Genomic DNA, 18,316 nt, shown 5'->3' with positions numbered 1-18,316 from the left:
ATGGCTAGTAACTTGAAGAGACCAGCCGCTAGCGGCAGCAAAAAATGCCTTCCTTTCAAGTTTGGGCTGTGAAGTGATGCCATGATCAAAGCAATTTGCCGTATCGATGCCTTCCAATTGGATCCGCACCGTCCATTAACATGGAATCCAAGAGAGGCTCCTGATGGAATCCGCCATGATGAACAGTTTGAGACATTGTTAGACTACCTTCTTGAGGGAAATTTTAAGCTTATGAAATGCCAAGGCATATGAAAACAAACCCTAATTCAAAGCTCATCAAATGCAACGTGGAAGATCAACTGATGATTTCTCCAGTAAGGTAAGCTCCTAAGTAAATCCTTGTGAAGCTCATTCGTGTAATCTCTCCATGCATCAACAGCAGCAGAAAAGCTGCCCCAACGAAATATTTCAGGAGTCCCACTCCTATCACAGCTCAAACAACCGAAGGTCGTCTGCGCCAATCGGCAATCCTTTACACATGCTGATTCCAAATCCCTTACCTTCTGGCTTTGTGATCGGGACAGTGGGATCACCTTTCCTTCCTCCAATATAGTGGCCTGTCCCTGCAACTCGGAAGCTTTCCACGAGTAATACTGAACCACCTGATCAGGAAAGGAATGACTTGGATACTTAAAGCACTTATCACATCACCACCAAAATTTAAAAGAAATGTTCATAAAGCAAGTAAACCAGACCTTATTTGGCGATCTCTGAATGATGAAACATAAACAGATTACCAAACAGAACTCAAACCTCCATACTTCATGCACTTGGCAAGTACGTTATCTTTAGAAATTTTGTGTAATACCTAAAAGCTATCCATCTTGCTTGAGTGAATACTAAACAGGTTGGACAAATTTTACTCCATATCTAAGAATTTGTTCCCCTATTTGACAATATATCCTGAACTACAAAACAGAACAAAGTCAAAAAGTCGAGAATACCTGCAGTGCATGCAAAACATTTTCAAATTCCTGGTTAAACAACCCATTATTCCTTGTTAACTGCAGCAGTTTCATCAAAAGATCAGACACATCCAAGAAGTTCGTCTTGTCCTCCAAAGGACAAATACCAAATCCCAGAGCATATATTCTTGCACAGCATATGTTGATTGCTGAGTCGTGGTCAGAAGATTGATCTGGTGAAAACCAGTACATATTACTGGATGCTGGCAAGGGTAAGTTGAAGCCAGGAACATCAGTCACCTCGCTTGAGAAAATCTCTGAGAGACGAGAGATAAGTTTGGCATCCTCATCATGAGAACCATCACGGCTAAACCATAGTGTAAGAGTAAGTCTTTCCCCGTCAATGATCTGTCAAGAAACAAAGTAAATAGCACTAGAGATAGAGACTGCAAAATATGTGCCATAAACACACTAGTGTGGCAAGGTGGTGGCCTAGACCAATGAAATTGCTAGTGTTGCGCACCCAGTATCCAGGAATACCGTATCACCTTAATCATAACTATAACACACAATTGTCGACTAGCGGGTGTTTTGAGGCTAGGTCCACGTGAATTCGAACCTCAGTTGTAGCAATAGCCACATCTATAGACATCTTCATTACTTGCAACTACAAGAACAGCAAGATGCATTTGTTTGAGCAGCCTCAAAGAGGGGGGACCGAGTTATTCCTCTCTAAAAGAGTAGGCTATACCTTCTGTCCGCCAGGCCCCCATTTGAAAATCATTCAAATAGTGAAATGCTAACAAGAGTAAAAACATCAATGTCAAAGCATTTAAAATCAATCTTAACTTCCTCGTGATAGCATCATTTCCTAATTTCCTCCGCAACCTTATTAGAGGTCAGAGCAGATAACCGGGTGTGCGCGCGCAGCTGCGTGTGACTGTGTTTGAGGGTGTGCGCCCGTCGGAGAGAGAGAGAGAGAGAGAGTCATAGTCATCTGATCTTACCTCGTCAACAGAATGTACATTTCGGTTGTCAGCAGTGTATATCAGAACATCCTGACCAAATACAAGTATTCAATTCAATCAAGCTTGCAGAATAGCTCAACAAGAGACATAATTGTCAACTTTCATATCCGCAGGAGGCAAAGAAAACTAACGTAGTTTTAGTAACACTGATTGGCAAAATCAGATTCATACCCTTTAAGCCCCATCCTATCATATTTAGCTCAAGTGCCTAATAAGAGACACAGAATCATGATCAGTCATTATTATCATGCCTTTGAATTAGTCTGTAGTCTATATGTTTTTTTTTTTTTTTTTTTGATAACCGAGGTGTCCGCGCGGCCGGCGAGCTTGCGCTCAAACCAGCGGTGAAGCACGACTTGTCCTCGGGGGCAACTACAGGACCCCACCACCACGGTGCCCGGGTAAGACAACGGCACCACGAAGTTTTGAACTCAGGACCTCTCGTGAAAGGAACTGAGCGCAAACCAGCGCGACCACCAGCCGGTGGGTAGTCCGTAGTCTATATGTTTATAGACTACAGACCAAAAAAGAAACATACAGACTTGTTATCAGAAAACTTTTGTAGTTGTAATTCCATACTTTTTTGTCTAACCCACCCTATAACATAACCTAGAAATAACTCAACCAGTTTCAACTACCTCATCAATACTTTATTGTTCAAATAATTAAAATTCATGACTCCTTTCTCATCAGCAAATTCAACTACCATCATACATGACCATTAACCAAACACATAGTGGATATACCACTTGAAAGAATTAGAGAGATATACTTACGCCCGCTGAAGGTTTAACAGTTGTGGGTTCACCATCCTGGAAATGGAATAGCCCACCTCTAAAATCTCTCCCATAGCTATTCAAATAACAAACTGCCTTTGGCCACCATAATGACAAGGACTCAACAAAGTGAGCTAGAAACACAAGAACCTTACAAGATAATAAAACAGTACCATTTCTACAAATTCATAAATCAATTTGGAACTTCCAAGAACAAGCAAGACGTAATACTATCAAGCAAATAAAAATTCAAAGTCAGGAGCCTCAGGATATGCATGAAGGATGAGTTGCATTATTAACAAACAGTGTGTTACCGCAAAGTTTCTCTGTTTCAGATAGGGCCTGTTATCATCACTATGCCATCCAATGCTCGCTCCTTTAGTCCAGCTGTTTCAAAAGTACAGAATTGCTATGAATCAAAGAGAAGATCGAATAGTATCAGCGGAGGTATCCACCTCCGGCAAGTTACAGGAAATGCAATGGTATAAATTACAAGAAGCAAATTGCAGTCCAGAGGACATCTCACAATCTCAACTCATAAGAGCTGAAATCCCCCCCACTAGTGTAGTCAAAAGTGTTTCAAGTGCACACCTAGGTGCAGAAGTGAGGCTGAGCAATGGGATTCCGCTTCTTGAGTGTCAAAGTGATGCGCCTTCAATTGGGCGCATGCCTTTTACACCTAAGGTATACAGTACAAGGTCCAATAGCACTTGCTGAAAAAATTCTAGGTAAGTAGAACCGCTCCTACTTTCTTACTCTGTGTTATTGCATTTAGCTTCACTATGCATGCTATTTCTGCACTTCACCCCTCAGGCATTTTTAGGACTCAGTGCCTTACGTGTGCCATTCACCTTTGACTATATTGCCCCACCCTGCCCCAATGGAGGAAAATTGAAACAAACAAACTGCACCTGCATGCTTAAGCAGGCACAGAAAGTGCACAGAGAGAGAAACAGAGACAGAGACCATTGTCAATCTGAGGATCCATTACGCATCAACGGTCTTATATTGGAAGATGTGATGTCTGAATGAGCACCTCAGAAATTCATCTTTAGAAAATTAAGCCTGCAATTCCCATCTGTTCTGACCAGGCTCCAGCTCAGTAACTCAAAAAGAAAAGATCATATTATCTTTGTCTCCTATCAAAAGTCCACAGAAGGCTTCCAGGTTGAGAGGGATCACTACATCCGAAGTTAGTTAAACCGCAAGAAAAAGTAGTTTGAGAACTTAATTCTTCCTAGGAGCGAAGCAACAAATAAGATCTCTGGCACAATTAATCTAGGATTAGAGAAATATCCTCATAAGGACTAGTTTGTATTCAACTTCAACATAGCAGAAGCATCTTTTTATGCACCAACATTATTGCTTATATAGAGTTCGAAGTTATGTGAGCTTGATCAAACTGACCAGTAGTGGTTGCATAGATACGAGTGTTAACATATCCAACACTGAGTAAGAGAAGTGCTATAAACGTTGGATACTACGAGAAAGACAACAATGACCCAATTACGAAACACAAAGATAATTACCCTTAGTTTCTTTCACTTCAAAGAAAATAAAGAACAAGCTAGGAGAGGCCAGAAGGAAAACAACCAGCAACAGTTCTTCAGAGAAGTGATACGAGTCATATTGATACAAGAAGTCGACAATCTGAGAAAAGGTTGATAGATTCGCTGCTCAGTCAAATTACATCATCAAATCGTCAAAAAAAATTAGCTGTTTATGTTTTGTTCATACTCACGCAAAAGCAAAAATTATGATACGTTAACAGAAACAAATTTGAAGCCTGACAAAATCAGTTAAAGGGAAATAGTGAACAGATGATAAGAGGAGACCTGACAAGACCAGTAAATTCGATACAGAGCTCATACTCACATGCAAAGAATTCCTCCACCTTCTCTTTCAGTTTTTCTGACATGAAGAAATGAAGCAGACGTTTCAGGATCAAATTAAAAGCTACAATAACTATAAAAAATCATGAGCTTCTTCTCTGATTCCGTCAGTCACGTCAACTAACAGAAAAAGAGAAATACTTTGCTAATGATTCACAAGCACCCGAATAAGAATTAGTCTCTCAAGCAATTTTTGATATTCTAAGTCATTTAAGATTTATTTATCAAAGCTACTCCAAACCGCTTCATCCTGCTGTCAAACAGAAGCTATCCGAGAGCACGCCAAACTATGAGTATCAGAGGCAATTGGACTAAGTTACCATGGAATCAAAACGCAGCACAAAGACCAAGTTCAAAACTTTGATTTACCGAGCAAAGGAAAGTTCCAATAATTGCTCTCAACGCTCTCAAGAAAAACAAATAAGAAAAGGGTCCATCTTCCACACAAGATTCGTGATTTCACCCACACAATGGATTAACCAAAGGATCAACTAACGAAGCGAGGAAGAGAGAGAAGGCGATTATACCGCGGATGAGCACAAGAGGCACGATCAAGTGGGCCGAGTTCGTCGCGATGAGATGAGAGAGCGTGGTGGAGAAGACGCTCGGCCTGTACCCAACCGTGCTGCAGCTCTTGTGAATAAACTCCAGCTCCTGCGGAAAGACACCCATTGGGGAGGAGAGTCCCATAACATGACATCAACATAAATGCGAAGGCTTGATAAGGTTACTGACCTTGCACTGCTCCAGAGAGAGAAAGTTGCTGAGCATGAGACGAGGGTTCTGCTGTCGATCTGCCATCTTCTTTCGTTCCCCCGCAACCTCTCTTCCCCACCAAGCCGGCTTGGACGAGAAATTGCTACTTCCATTCGGAAAAATGAAGGGAAAAGAATAAATACATAATTCTCGTGCAAAAAAAAAAACAATTTTTAGTAAATATATATTAATTGCCAGTTTAAAAATTTTAATTCATGGCATTTCTTTTGGAAATGAAAAGTTCAAAAAGGTCGGTTTGGAGTGTTAGCAAGGCGACACCTTTGGCTTCTTTCTCAGTTCGGCGTCCATTGCCGGTTTGCCTTGCCGCTGCCAGTTCTTGCGCCACGCCACGCCAAGCCATTGTCTCACAGGTTCTCTCTCCCGCACGTATAAGTTCCGCCAGCAAAATGGGAATTTGCCGTTAGCAATTTACTATCGGTGGAAGTTTGTTCACTAGCATGTGGGTTCGAGTTTCGTGAATTCTTTGTCGTGCAATGGCACGGTGGTCGCGGCATGTTCCCGAGGCTACAAAACTTTGTGCCTTAGGCGCATGCGGGAGTTGAAAAGGCAAAGAAGTGTAAAAGCTCTTTAATTGAGGGGTCTTGTTGTTGTCTCGCCAGTGTGCACAGTTAGTTCCACATGGAGACGGCGCATGGATGGGATGGTTGTACCGTATGTTTCTCCACATCTGAGCGCTGTCCACATGCATATAATATGTTTGCTGTAATTCCAGAATGACGCGTCCTACTTAATAAAAGGTGGTGAATGCCTGTCTCTCACTATTTTCTCCTGCTCCAACAATGTGCACGGCGCAATGCTCCGAATATTGCCAAGAAGCTTCATGCCCAGTTGCTCAAGAACGGCCTTCGTGGATATGGCCCTTTGCCCAACACTCTTCTGGATGCATATGGCAAATGCGGTCTTCTTGGAGATGCTTTCTCGCTGTTCGAGGAAATGCCTCACAGAGACCAAGTCTCTTGGGCCTCGATCCTCACGGCATACAACCAAGCTAACCTCTCTCGCCAAACACTCTCCATCTTCCGCTCCATGGTTGCGGATGATGGGTTGTGGCCGGATCATTTTGTGTACGCTAGCCTAGTTAAGGCTTGCGCTAGCTTGGGCAGCATCAGGCTGGGCAGGCAAGTTCATGCCAGCTTTTTGCTCTCCCCTTTTTGTGCAGATGACGTGACAAAGTCATCACTAGTTGATATGTATGCGAAATGTGGATTACCATATGATGCTCGTGTCGTTTTTGATTCAATCCTAGTGAAGAATGCAGTTTCTTGGACTGCTATGATTTCTGCATACTCTAGGAGTGGGCTAAAGTCAGATGCTATGGCAATCTTTCAAAGTGCACCTTCAAGAACTTTGTTTTCCTGGACAGCATTGATTTCTGGGTTGGTCCAGAGTGGGAATAATGTTGACGCGTTTCACTTATTCATTGACATGAGAAGAGAAGGTGTTGACATCCTAGACCCGTTGGTCCTTTCTAGTATTGTCGGCGCTTGTGCTAATTTTGCTATGTTGGAACTTGGAAAGCAGATTCATGGTCTTGTTGTAGTTCTGGGATATGAATCTTGCCTCTTTATCAGCAATGCACTCATTGATATGTATGCCAAGTGCAGCGATATTCTTGGTGCAAGGTATATCTTTAATGGGATGAACCGCAGAGATGTAGTATCTTGGACTTCGATAATCGTTGGTGCTGCTCAGCATGGGAAAGCTGAGGAAGCATTGGAGTTGTTTGATAAAATGGTTTCTACCGGAGTACAGCCAAATGAAGTGACTTTTGTTGGACTGATCTATGCATGCAGCCATGTTGGATTAGTCAAGAGAGGTCGCGATCTTTTTAATTCTATGACCAAGGATTATGGGGTCACTCCTTCCTTGCAACATTATACTTGCTTATTGGATCTTCTTAGTCGTTCAGGGCATCTTGATGAGGCAGAGAACCTCATTAATCAAATGCCATTTCAACCTGATGAGCCTACATGGGCAGCTTTTCTTAGTGCTTGCAAACAACATGGCAAGACCGAAATGGCGGTTAGAATTGCTGACGGTCTTTTAAGCCTAAAGCCAGAAGATCCTTCGACTTACATACTTCTGTCCAATATATACGCCCGTGCTGCTATGTGGGACAAAGTTTCCAAGATCAGAAAGCTGATGACATTGATGGAAGTAAGAAAAGAGCCGGGATATAGTTGCATTGACATTGGGAAAGAAAAACAAGTATTTTATGCAGGGGAGACAACTCATCCGATGAAAGATGAGATGTGTTGCTTGCTCAAAGAATTGGATGCAGAGATGAGAAGGAGAGGTTATGTTCCGGACACTAGCTTGGTATTACATGACATGGAGCAGCAAGAGAAGGAGAAACAACTTTTCTGGCACAGCGAGAGGTTGGCCGTCGCATACGGGCTGCTGAAATCAGTTCCCGGGACTGTTATACGAATAGTGAAAAATCTTCGTGTCTGTGGAGATTGCCATACGGTACTGAAATTCATCAGTGTTATCGTCAAGCGAGAAATCGTCATTCGAGATGCAAATCGTTATCACCATTTCAAAGGAGGGACTTGTTCATGCAATGATTTTTGGTAGTCAATCCAGATACGAGTGAGAACATCCTCCCAAGTCCTTGAATCGATTCTCGGAGGAGCAATACTCACACTGGGCGGCTGCGCAGGGCCTAATTTTCAGGCAAATACTTCTTGGCTGGACGTGTGATGTAATAGGTACACAGAATGTCTTCTTATGTGAAAACAACCGCCCTTTATGATAACTCTATGGGTTTGTCTTACATTTATAAGTGCAATCTTCTCCTTTATTTTGCTTGCACTTTGGTAAAAGATTGTCAGTGGTTTCCCTGTGACAAATCGAATGGTAAGAGGCTAGTGAGGTTGTCTTACCTCCATTGGAACTAAATAAAGGAAAAGTTATAATTTTACTATATTCTAAACAAGTTCTTGTGCTTTCAATTTTTATAATCAACTTCTTTTGCTTACACAAAATGTCTAATCAAGTCTCTCCAGCACCAAATCCAAGCTGACGTAAGTGCGCATTCAGTATTCGTGATGCCTGTTCATGCAGGCAAATAATTGGTCACAGTCACATTTTGATGTCTTTTGATGGTCATTTCCGTCGGATATGGTGCCAAAGGGATCGACGCTTTCTGCAAATACGAGGACCCGATTAGCGAAACTGTAAGTACAGGAACTTGACTGAGAAAATTATGAAAGTACAGCAACGTTTTATTAAAACAAACAGTATCTATGACGGGCATCACTTCTCTAAAGAACTGTTACTGGTTGCTTTCTTTCTGGCTTCTCCTAGCTTGTTCTTATTTACTTTGAAGTGGAAGAAACTGAAGGTGCTTTTATCCTTGTGTTTCGTAATTGGGTCATTGTTGCCTTTCTTGTAGGATCAAACGTTCGTAGCACTTCTCTTACTCGGTAGTTGGATATGTTAACAGTTGTCTCTATGCAATCACTTTCATGCAAGCCCCATCACCATGAATTTAAGACACCTATGATTTGGCTTTATCTTGATTCCCATCCACGCTGGTATGCTAAAATTCAAAGCTCCAAGTTCAATCAATCTGACTTTTCCTATGCTTCGTGATCCCGACGCGTTCTTTATCACGGACTTGCCAAATTTCACTTATAAGAAAAAGGTTTCATACTTAGGAAATGGTGGTGGTGGCGTGGGAGCCGAAAAATCATCTTTTTGAGTGTTGATGTCTGATTGATGGGCAAAACTTGGAGAGGCTTTTTCATGTTTTGCTTTCAGCAAACTCTATGTTTGATCATACGGCTCTTTTCCCCTTCTTTTTGTCTCTTCACTTTATTCTCCTTTTGACTTTCACCGATCGGTAACTAATTTTGTGTTTGAATTAGTGCATTTACAGTTGCTCCAACTTTTTGTTCGGGTATCCCTTTGTAGATGGTCTTTCAAGGAGTATTAAGGGCGTGCATGACAACACTTTTGGAGTAGAAAAACCAACTTATGCTTATAAGCAGAATTGAAAAAAATCAATTTCTGACCAAAAGTCAATTTCTAAAACAAAAGTGTTGCCATGTGCACCCATGTCCTATTTCCAAGGGACTCCTTCCATTTTTGCCTCATTCTTGCCCGTCTGATTTTCCTTCTGTATATTTGGGTTTGGCCCTTTAATTTTAAAGCGGATATGTATACATCAAGTCATATATTTTTCTATTGGTAGAGAGAGCAAAGAAAAGGAGAGTAAAAAGGAGGGTTGTTGAGCAACTTGCATTTTCTCTTCTTTAGTGTGAGGATAAGTCACGTCTAGCTTCCGGACCACTAAATGGAAGTGAAGCTTTCATACAGCTGTTTAGATTTCTCCCCTCTCATCTTCTTGCTTGTCTCATTTGAAATGATCTCTTAATCAGGAACTTAATGTGCTATACCTAGCGCGATCAATCGAACGAAAGGCTGCAACATCTTAATATCAGGCAGTTCTCATTCTTTTTCAGCAGTGTTCTTGAGTCACTCATAACCGTAAGCCATTAAGTCGCGAGCGCCAATATATTGAATGTGATGAATTTGCAAATTCACCCTCCCTCCTCCATTTCCTTCTTTCCTCCGTGATTACAGTAAATTTGTCACCAGAAAGAAAGAAATATCCAGTTGATTTCTCTCCGACACTTTCTTTTTATGCAGACACGGGGGAAAAGGAACAAAAGGGAGCAAAAGGAGAAAGAAGATAATGATGTCCATTATCCTTTCAAATATAGACTTAATCCAGCCAAACTTTTTCTGCTCCAAACGAAGAGACTAAAATCTGCCAATTGCAAAGCACTCTGCGTCTCACCACCTGTTCTGTCTCCCTCAAATGGCCTTTGGATTCTCAGGTCCCGGTCCACTGACAAATTTGTCCCAACACCATGTTTGAGCTCGACAAAGAAAAAAGTATCACGAAACAGAGCCCAGATGGGTCCCTCACTTTTGACATTTAATGGAACACAAAGCTTTTGATCATGATGATCCCCTGTTTCTCTCTCTCTCTCTCTCTCTCTTCGTTTGTCTGACTAATTGAATGGAATCAAGATTATAGAACAAGGGACACACCATGGCCACCCACCATAAACAAAGATTCTGCAGACCCACATTAATGTCCACCATATGATAATACATACACACGTACCTAACTCAGGACAAAAGGTATATTTATTTGGAGACCCCATGAGGTGTCTCAGATAGCAGTACAAATCTTCAAATTCAGCGAAAAAAGAAAGGGAAAATACAAGTCCATATACGAGATGACACAATGGCTGGAAACTCTGTTGGTATCATGAAACTATACACATACCCCCCACCCAAGAACCCACATTAATCCAATGATGAATCTGTGTGGCCCCCTTCACTACCCCCTCTCTCTTCCTCTGTTTATCTTTCTATTCACAGGCAAAAAAAAAAAGTAAAGGAAACAAAAATAGAAATGACTTGACCAGGCATGATAATCAAATTGTAGGTAAAAGGTAGTGGAGTAAGCCATGAAGAATCCCATGGCATGATGACCAGATAAAATGCTGCAAGTGGTGAAATGAAGTTCAATCTCTCACATGGAGGCGTCCGCTCGGCTCTGGCGGTGATGCTTGGGACGGTGGTGCCTGCCATCTCCAAACGTGACGGGGTCGAAAGTCCGGAGATGCTCGGCTTCTCCTGGATTGATCACGCACTCGGGTGGAGGGACTTTGTATCGAGCCTTGTCATAGCAGTATGAATAAGTCATGTGCTTCTTCCGGAAATGTTCCATCTTCGTCCTCTGTCTGGGACTGATGCCCTGCGGGATCGCCTTATGCCTTGGGACACCATCACAGCTCGATTGGTGCTCAATCGGGTCAACTGCGCAGCCGTGCAGGACGAGATCGGAGAACTTGGCAACGTAGGGGGCATACTTGTAGTTCACTCGGTATTTTCCGCCGTTTGTGGCCCAACCAGAGCCATCCCAGATTGTGGCATATAAAGACATCGGTTTAGAGGGGAATTGGCCTCCCATGGCCTCTGTTCTCTTAACCTCTCTGATGGGTACATTGTCCACATAAAATCTACCAGAGAGAAAAAAGCGGTGAGAGTTCAATCATAATCAAAACATAGGAACAAGCGGTATAGACTGTCCTCTTATAGGATGTTTTCTTCAATTCATCTCGCAATTCTAAAACAGATGTTATAGTTAGCTTAAACTCTGGCATAACTAAAACGGAATTTAGATGTACCAAACCCTTCTTGCTCGTGAAATAACATGTGAACAGGATCACAAAGATGGGACGCTGATTTAGGTCACAGAACTAGTATCTAAATGCCACTTAACTGAATAAAGTTACAATCTTTTTAGGCAATCCAACAAAAATTTCAGCTCATAATCTCCACAGTAGTAGTTAATCCATCATAATCAAATGTACCAATTACCGTTTATAGACAAAGAGAAAGAAGAAGGGGCCCAAACATCCAACTAACTCCTCTCAATTACTGAAAAGAGCTTTCATTGATGTCAGTCCACCAAACATTAACAGTATCGCCATGATAAAACGAAGACATGGTAAAGGGAATTGAAGCAACAGTCACAAAAATAAAAGCATTTTCACACTGAGTGAGGAACGAGCGAGCCAGGGTGTTGTAGTAAAAGGAGTGATGGTCAAGATAAACATGATCCACCCGACCATCCTGACGGGGCACAGCAAGAGACACCGATCTTAATGCACAATGTTCCTTAAGGAAGTGACCATCACCTTAAGCCCCAGTTACATATTTCAGCAGAATAATATTAGAGCACTGAGCACATATTCAAAGACTTCTCAGGAGACCAGCAACCTCAATAGCGGTAAAGATATATCCACAAAAGCTACCAAATGGCTATGCAAGAGAAGCACTATGAATCGCAAGGTGAACCAGAGAACAATTATGCTCTCATCGCGGTGGAATTGAAGCTTACACGATCTGAGAGTCGGTCCACAGGATGCCGTACTGATGGAAGTCATCAGCAGGATCGAACCAGAGGCCATATCTCTCTTCCCTGCCAATGCCGGTGCTTCCATTGCCATAGATATTAGTCTGGATTCTCCAATCTTTTCCCCGAATGTTACCCAAGAACTCGAAATCGATCTCATCGTGGTTCTTCTCGAACATATCTCCATTAGACATCTGTGCAATCAAAGAGCAAACACCGATCACCGGAGCTGAAATTTGAAAGACTACTCCGTAGAAGAATCTCCAGTCAAGCAGAACCATATATGTGATCAAAAGTGAAGAACTTGCAAAAGAAAAAATTGCAGGTCGTCATTCTCAAATAGTCCTCGAAATACAGATACTCAAGCACAGCGAAATATTTTCAGGTAATTTGTAAAATGAATGGTCTTTGTAACTGAACTTAATCGCCCAAGCAAGATCAAACACTTCCAAAGAAGAAACATCGAGCACCCATCCCGAATATACAACCGATAAATACCATGGTCAAACATGAAAACACCCCGATCAAAAAAAATAAAATGAAAACACCATCAAAAAATTGCAAAAAAAAAAAAAGATTTATGGAGCAGAGATCACTCACGTAGAAAGCAACCACAACGCCGGCAGTGTAATCCGAAGGCAACTTAATGGAAGCACTGAAGAAACCATGCAGATAAAGATCCTGAGACGCAAACCCAGACCCTGCGACAAATCAAAATTTCCAAAAAGGGTCCTCAATCAACAAAGTCCCAACGAAAAAGGACACCTTGAATCCTCAATATTCAGTGACTAAATGGGAACAGATTGAGAAAGACATCAAAAACGGCACCTGTGCGTTCGTCTAGAGAGAGATGGACCGATTTGCCATCTCCGTGAAGAGCAAGATTGTTGTCTCCGAAGAGCTGGGTGTAACCTTCATCGAAGGAAATGATGGGCAAGTTCGAGGACGACCCAGAAGCCAGAACAAGAAGGACGGCACAGCAAGTCAGGGACAAGCCCAGATGGGAGTGCAACATCTTTTCTACCTCTCTCCTTCCCCTCCACCTCCTCCTTCTCTGCGCAACTATGTTGCTATATATGTGATTGAAAAATGCGTAAGAGAGGGACTTGACACAGAGAGAGAGAGAGAGAGAGAGAGAGAGAGAGAGAGAGAGCAAGAAAGGCTAAGATGAAAGGAAGACAAAAGGAAGTCGTTTTTATGGAGACGTGTGTGTGTGAGAGAGAGAGACAGAGACAGAGAAGGCGTTTCTTGTGCTTTGCTCTGCTTTGGGTTGAGTTGAGCTGTTGTTATGTGGACAGGTTTCTGAAAAAATGTGTTCACTCAATTCATTGATTTGCTGATTTTTCTGTAATTGATACAATACGACATCTGTCTTTGTGATAATATCATTCTTCAAAATCTGATTTTTGAGTGGTTACTGTTCGTTATTCTCTCCTTCTTTTATTTTGGCTACAAACATGGACCTTCTCTTGGTTTCTCTGCAAATCTGTGCCACAGGGGGAGCCTTGGAGGAAGTGAGCTTCGTTAATTTTGAGGTTTACGTTTATTCCTTAAGATGAATTTCTATTGCCTCCTTGCTCTCCTTAATTTGAGTGGTCTGAAACCAATCACAAGGACAGACCATAAGCATAGTTAAGCCAAAAGTCTCTTAAAACACCCGATCAAAATGCAACCGAAATTAGTCCGAGTGCTTGACGAGTCTCGAACACCTTATTCTTGTGGAAGAGAAACATAATTAAAATCAGGTAAGCCACCGCTTATATAATGCCCACCACTCTTTTCATTTAATATGAAACATTAAAAGAAAAAAGAGAAATTTTTCAAATAATTTGTTTTTTAGGAAAATAACTGAAATCTTAAAATTGTTTATAGCATTGCAATTAGCTTCCAGACATAGAATAACATAAGAAGCATGGACACTCTTCGAGAGTATTCGTGTCTTGTCGGATGCGTATCAAACACCGACAACGTCTGACATGCGATCAACATGTGGCCAATAGGTATTAGACATCCGTTACGTGGTCGGCATTTCGGACATGTCAACGACACATGAGTCCAAGATCATGACGCATCATTTCAACACGCATGAAATCAATTTTAATCATTTTCAATAAATTAGGAGTCAAAATGTAAATCTATGAAAAACACACACACACACACACATATATATATACTTAAATCTGATATCCAACCGCCCCAAAATTAATATGCCTAGCCAGCCAAAAAAAAAAAAAAACTTAATCGTGAATCCTTAACATAAGAAGAAACTTATCACTAATATTTTTACATATATAATAATTTATCATGTATATGTAAAAATATACATTTAATATACCACGTATCCCAACGTAACCGAATTCTCTATTTTTTTTAGAAATGACGTATCGACACATTGTTCATCTCGCGTGTTGTGTGCCGTTGTCTATATCGGTGTTGGTTCTACTTATGGAATGACAAGAAAAAGTAAGGATGAGATTTATTGTTGCCTTTTGCCGGTATAACAGTTTTTTTGGCATTGTAAAAGTAACAGCATATTATGAGCCATAAATTCTAAAAAAAAGTGGACCCTACTATAAGCTTTGATTATTATTATTTTTCAATATAGGTTGTTAATCAAACAATAGATTAAGGACGGTGATACAATTATTTCTCCTTAGAGAATTAATTATATAATAACCTTTGGGTAATTGATATGCTAACGATCTGTTTTGAGCCACAAAAAATAAAGAATAATTAATTAAATATTATTGCGGGATCCACTCTTTTAATAATTTGTAGCTCACAATATACTGTAATTCTTACAATCATCTAATAATTGTTATGCTAGCAAAGTATTTCTTTTTATCTTTTAGATTTTGAAAAATTACGAAAAGACGGTAGCTTCTAGAATGAGAACAAACTTTAATAAAAACACATAGACAACATTAAGAGGGAATTTGATGCTTTGGCTAACTTCTGAAGACATCTTATGCTCACAAGTGCGCAATTTCTTAATGCATTTGACGAGGTGCTCTGTCGTCACTCATTGCATGCACCCAAATTCCTTATTATTTCGCACATCACGACCTCTTGAACAGATTCGATTGAACTGTATCATTCGAGTTAAGCGATCGGATGGTCGTGGCATTCTAATTCCCACTTCCGGCGAAAGCTGAATTCTCGTAAAACTGTGAACTTCGGGGTCCGAGCTACACGAAGTTTAATCTATGTACTTGTGATTGAGTAATCTCCACGAAAGATCATCAGTACCCCGTGAACCAATTGCGCACCTTTAGCTTTCTTCCTTTTTCCCAATCACAGTGATTTTTGGGCACTTTATAACTCTCTCGAGACTTCCAAATTAATTCGTGATTAAGAATGACAAAGCTTGAAACTTCGGCTTTTGAAGACTTCGGGGAGGGTTAAAGAGCCACGACTAAAAATAAAGTTGCGACGAGAAGTGGTGGTGAAGGGATAACGAGCACGAAATTTAACTAACCAACAAAAAAAAATTAAGAAAAGAAAAGTAGTTAAAAAAAAAAAGAATATGATACTAAATTACGTAGTGTCGGAATTCTTTGTGTAAGAAGATCGAAAAGATGATTCTCTCGTTGGAAAAAAACGACCAAAAGAAGGAAAAGAAGAGAAAGCCGCGTCTTATGTAACTTTGACGTTTCGTGCCTCGATCAAAAGACACGATTGTTAACTACCACTCATGCTTAGTTTATTGTCCAAATTCACAAATTACGTAAAGTACGTTAGAGTAATAGGATTCTATGCCTCGGCGAATTTGGGATTTTTTTTTTTTTTGTATTCGGCTTTTGCTGTACACAACCTTTATAGGATCCGTCCACCAAATCGATCATAGGGTATCGATCGTCACGAACATCTTCCTTTTCTTCCGAAGAAGGAAAAATAAGATGCTAAAGTTTGTTAACTACTGAAGTACGTCCTAAATTTTCCCCGTAAGTGAGGATTGTGAAAAAAGCAACACCTCGATTAATTACGAGCCACTCAACGTAGATGACATGTTTCCGATCGGTTCAGAAAAAGCCAATTTCTAATTTGTGAAAGTTAATTGGGAGGTCGCACGGCAATGTCGGGGAAATCACGGTAAATAACTCAAATCGATCGATGTAGACATAATCCGTGATTCGATTTGGTAAATTTATGTTCACGGGAGAGCAGCGAGGAAAGATCCACTAAGAATCCTAGTACAAGAAGGAGCGAACTCGTTGCCAAAGGTGGAGATGGGAAATGGGCGGAGGACACTTTCGTCAATGGGCGTGGGGCGGTGGGAGCGGGGGACCGTTACGCATCTGATGTGGAGCGTTTCCTTGTCGAGAACGGCGTCGCCACGTGGCGGCTTCTTATAGGGCCACCGCTACCTGGCCAATTAAAAAACCCGAGGGGGTTTCGGGCAAAAGGGCGACGACGTGGGCGCCTCCCACTTTCGATGCTCACGGGAGTGGCAATTCGAGGGTCGGGCTCATCTTGCTCTCGTCCATAATTTGCGGGAAAAAAAAACAAGAAAGAAAAATGCATTTTTTTTTAGCAATTTTTAAGTTCACTCCATGTAGAAGTTTATATTATCATTTAATCAACTCTGTTTCTTTAAAAATAAAAATCTCTTATGGCGCTATATGTGTGTCGACGATGCACGGAAACTTCTTTATTAGTCTATTTTTAACTTCAAAATAAGATTGTCCGTATCAAGATTTTTTTTTATATAAAATTTCATTTATGTAATAGACATCTTAAATTCCAACTCCAAAGTTCTTCCTTCTCGTCATACCATTGTCGAACTTACTTCGCAAATTAAGTATCATCTTTCAAGTTCCATCGCCATTATCGTATTTATCCATCCTCTTTAGCACGCATCCAAGCATGCTCTTCGGCTGACACCCGATACAAATTGACTCAACCATGCACGTCACCCGTTTGATCATGTGGGTCCCACATGGGATCCACAACATCCGAGGGATCGCAAGCGTTGGGCCTATGTAGTGCTGATGCAAGTAATATTTTTCTTTGGAGAAGGCCTCGAGAGTCCACGTCAGCATCCAACTAGCCGTTGCGCAATCATTCGGCGAATCCCCCCACCCAGGAGCGAAACGGCGTAATGCGCGAGTCAAAGGGAGAGCCGCGCGACGTTAACGGCGTCAGTCAAGGGTGGGTCAAGGTCAACCCCCGTTAAAGCGAGATAAAGCCGAATGGGTGGACGGGACGCGCTCGCAAAGCATCCCAACGTCCGTGAACGACGCCACCTTCATCGTCTCCGCGTGCGCGGAGAGAATGCGAGCGAACAAACGAAAAGGGGAAAAAACCCTTTTTTGATTTGGTGGGAAGACCTCAACGGTATTTGCCTTCCCACCTATTTAATTTCCTCTCTCTAAACTGAATCTAACGAATCTCGTCTGCCGTAATATGATGCAAGCCTAGCGAGATCGGACCCCCGAGCAATGGTAACACGGGTCGTATCCGCATTGGTCAACTGAGTCCCTAGACCCCTATTGTTTAGGCCATGATAAGGCGGTATGGTTGGCTCACGATTTTATCCGTCATAATATCCATGAAAACGATGCTTACAAAGTACAGAAGCACCAAGCGCTGGCATCCGATTACCTGAAAGCTCAAGGAACACTTTTACGCGTCTTGTGAGTCGATTAAGTCTAGGCCTCTGACTTGTGCAAGTAGCCCCAAACTAGAAGCTGAGATTTAAACATGCGATTCAAGTTCATAAGCCAAATTATATGTCTCAACACTCACTGCGTATAGCATCATTTTGGATAGCAGTTCTATAAATCCATCTTCTGTCATAGCTCATGGAGATGTGGACGCATTGCTCATACTTGTTGGGCATAGCATTTCCATTGGTATAACTTTGCTTGCATTCCTTCAAAGTAAGGGGCGGCCGAGATACGATTGCATGCTAATGAGTTGAAGTTGCTTGAAGATTGACTTTCAACACTCTGTGTAGTCGCGACAACAGAATGAAAATTTCATGATTACGGCC

At 41.5% G+C, this 18,316-nt stretch overlaps 4 protein-coding genes across 8 annotated transcripts in view; 1 reads left to right on the top strand and 3 right to left on the bottom strand.

The window, feature by feature from the left end:
• Window positions 1-18,316, bottom strand: part of LOC115757354 (DNA (cytosine-5)-methyltransferase CMT3-like) — a 266,289-nt gene that overhangs the window by 100,856 nt on the left and 147,117 nt on the right. The gene's annotated exons all lie outside the window — the stretch shown is intronic.
• LOC115757182 lies at window positions 215-5,496 on the bottom strand. 3 transcript variants are annotated; one of them, XM_030697305.2, is made up of 8 exons: window positions 5,337-5,495; window positions 5,129-5,255; window positions 4,545-4,620; window positions 3,024-3,096; window positions 2,710-2,805; window positions 1,913-1,963; window positions 945-1,313; window positions 215-602 (listed from the first exon to the last, which is right to left on the bottom strand). In XM_030697305.2, the coding sequence occupies exons 1-8, from the start codon at window positions 5,400-5,402 to the stop codon at window positions 267-269; spliced, it is 1,194 nt and encodes a 397-aa protein (XP_030553165.1). In that variant the 5' UTR covers window positions 5,403-5,495; the 3' UTR covers window positions 215-266. The 3 variants fall into 3 exon arrangements, with proteins under 3 accessions (XP_030553165.1, XP_048137368.1, XP_030553174.1); XM_048281411.1 differs by lacking the exon at window positions 2,710-2,805 and having other exon boundaries at window positions 5,337-5,496; XM_030697314.2 differs by lacking the exons at window positions 4,545-4,620; window positions 5,129-5,255; window positions 5,337-5,495 and adding an exon at window positions 3,466-3,512.
• LOC115757167 (pentatricopeptide repeat-containing protein At4g14050, mitochondrial) lies at window positions 5,593-8,316 on the top strand. Of its 2 annotated transcripts, none has more exons than XM_048281403.1 (2): window positions 5,593-5,728; window positions 5,987-8,312. In XM_048281403.1, exon 2 carries the CDS (start codon window positions 6,123-6,125, stop codon window positions 7,953-7,955), a length of 1,833 nt encoding a protein of 610 aa, XP_048137360.1. In that variant the 5' UTR covers window positions 5,593-5,728; window positions 5,987-6,122; the 3' UTR covers window positions 7,956-8,312. The 2 variants fall into 2 exon arrangements, with proteins under 2 accessions (XP_048137360.1, XP_030553155.1); XM_030697295.2 differs by lacking the exon at window positions 5,593-5,728 and having other exon boundaries at window positions 6,199-6,378; window positions 6,462-8,316.
• LOC115726359 (probable xyloglucan endotransglucosylase/hydrolase protein 27) lies at window positions 10,527-13,438 on the bottom strand. Its single transcript, XM_030656200.2, has 4 exons — window positions 13,150-13,438; window positions 12,922-13,022; window positions 12,307-12,515; window positions 10,527-11,422 (listed from the first exon to the last, which is right to left on the bottom strand). Exons 1-4 carry the CDS (start codon window positions 13,334-13,336, stop codon window positions 10,933-10,935), a joined length of 987 nt encoding a protein of 328 aa, XP_030512060.1. The 5' UTR covers window positions 13,337-13,438; the 3' UTR covers window positions 10,527-10,932.

Source organism: Rhodamnia argentea, chromosome 6 (assembly GCF_020921035.1).
Source record: "Rhodamnia argentea isolate NSW1041297 chromosome 6, ASM2092103v1, whole genome shotgun sequence".
NCBI lineage: Eukaryota > Viridiplantae > Streptophyta > Magnoliopsida > Myrtales > Myrtaceae > Rhodamnia > Rhodamnia argentea.
This window is presented reverse-complemented; position numbering and strand designations above follow the sequence as displayed.

What these genes read in the sequence shown, in the direction of transcription:
- LOC115757182 (XM_030697305.2), bottom strand. Translation starts at nt 5,402, where the DNA reads ATGGCAGATCGACAGCAGAACCCTCGTCTCATGCTCAGCAACTTTCTC. An exon ending in GCCTCTTGTGCTCATCCGCG is followed by an intron (nt 4,621 to 5,128) that starts GTATAATCGCCT and finishes TCTTCATGTCAG; the next exon opens with AAAAACTGAAAGAGAAGGTG. An exon ending in CTGTTAAACCTTCAGCGGGC is followed by an intron (nt 1,964 to 2,709) that starts GTAAGTATATCT and finishes GTATTTGGTCAG; the next exon opens with GATGTTCTGATATACACTGC.
- LOC115757167 (XM_048281403.1), top strand. Translation starts at nt 6,123, where the DNA reads ATGCCTGTCTCTCACTATTTTCTCCTGCTCCAACAATGTGCACGGCGC.
- LOC115726359 (XM_030656200.2), bottom strand. Translation starts at nt 13,336, where the DNA reads ATGTTGCACTCCCATCTGGGCTTGTCCCTGACTTGCTGTGCCGTCCTT. An exon ending in GCGTTGTGGTTGCTTTCTAC is followed by an intron (nt 12,516 to 12,921) that starts GTGAGTGATCTC and finishes TTGATTGCACAG; the next exon opens with ATGTCTAATGGAGATATGTT. An exon ending in TGGACCGACTCTCAGATCGT is followed by an intron (nt 11,423 to 12,306) that starts GTAAGCTTCAAT and finishes TCTCTCTGGTAG; the next exon opens with ATTTTATGTGGACAATGTAC.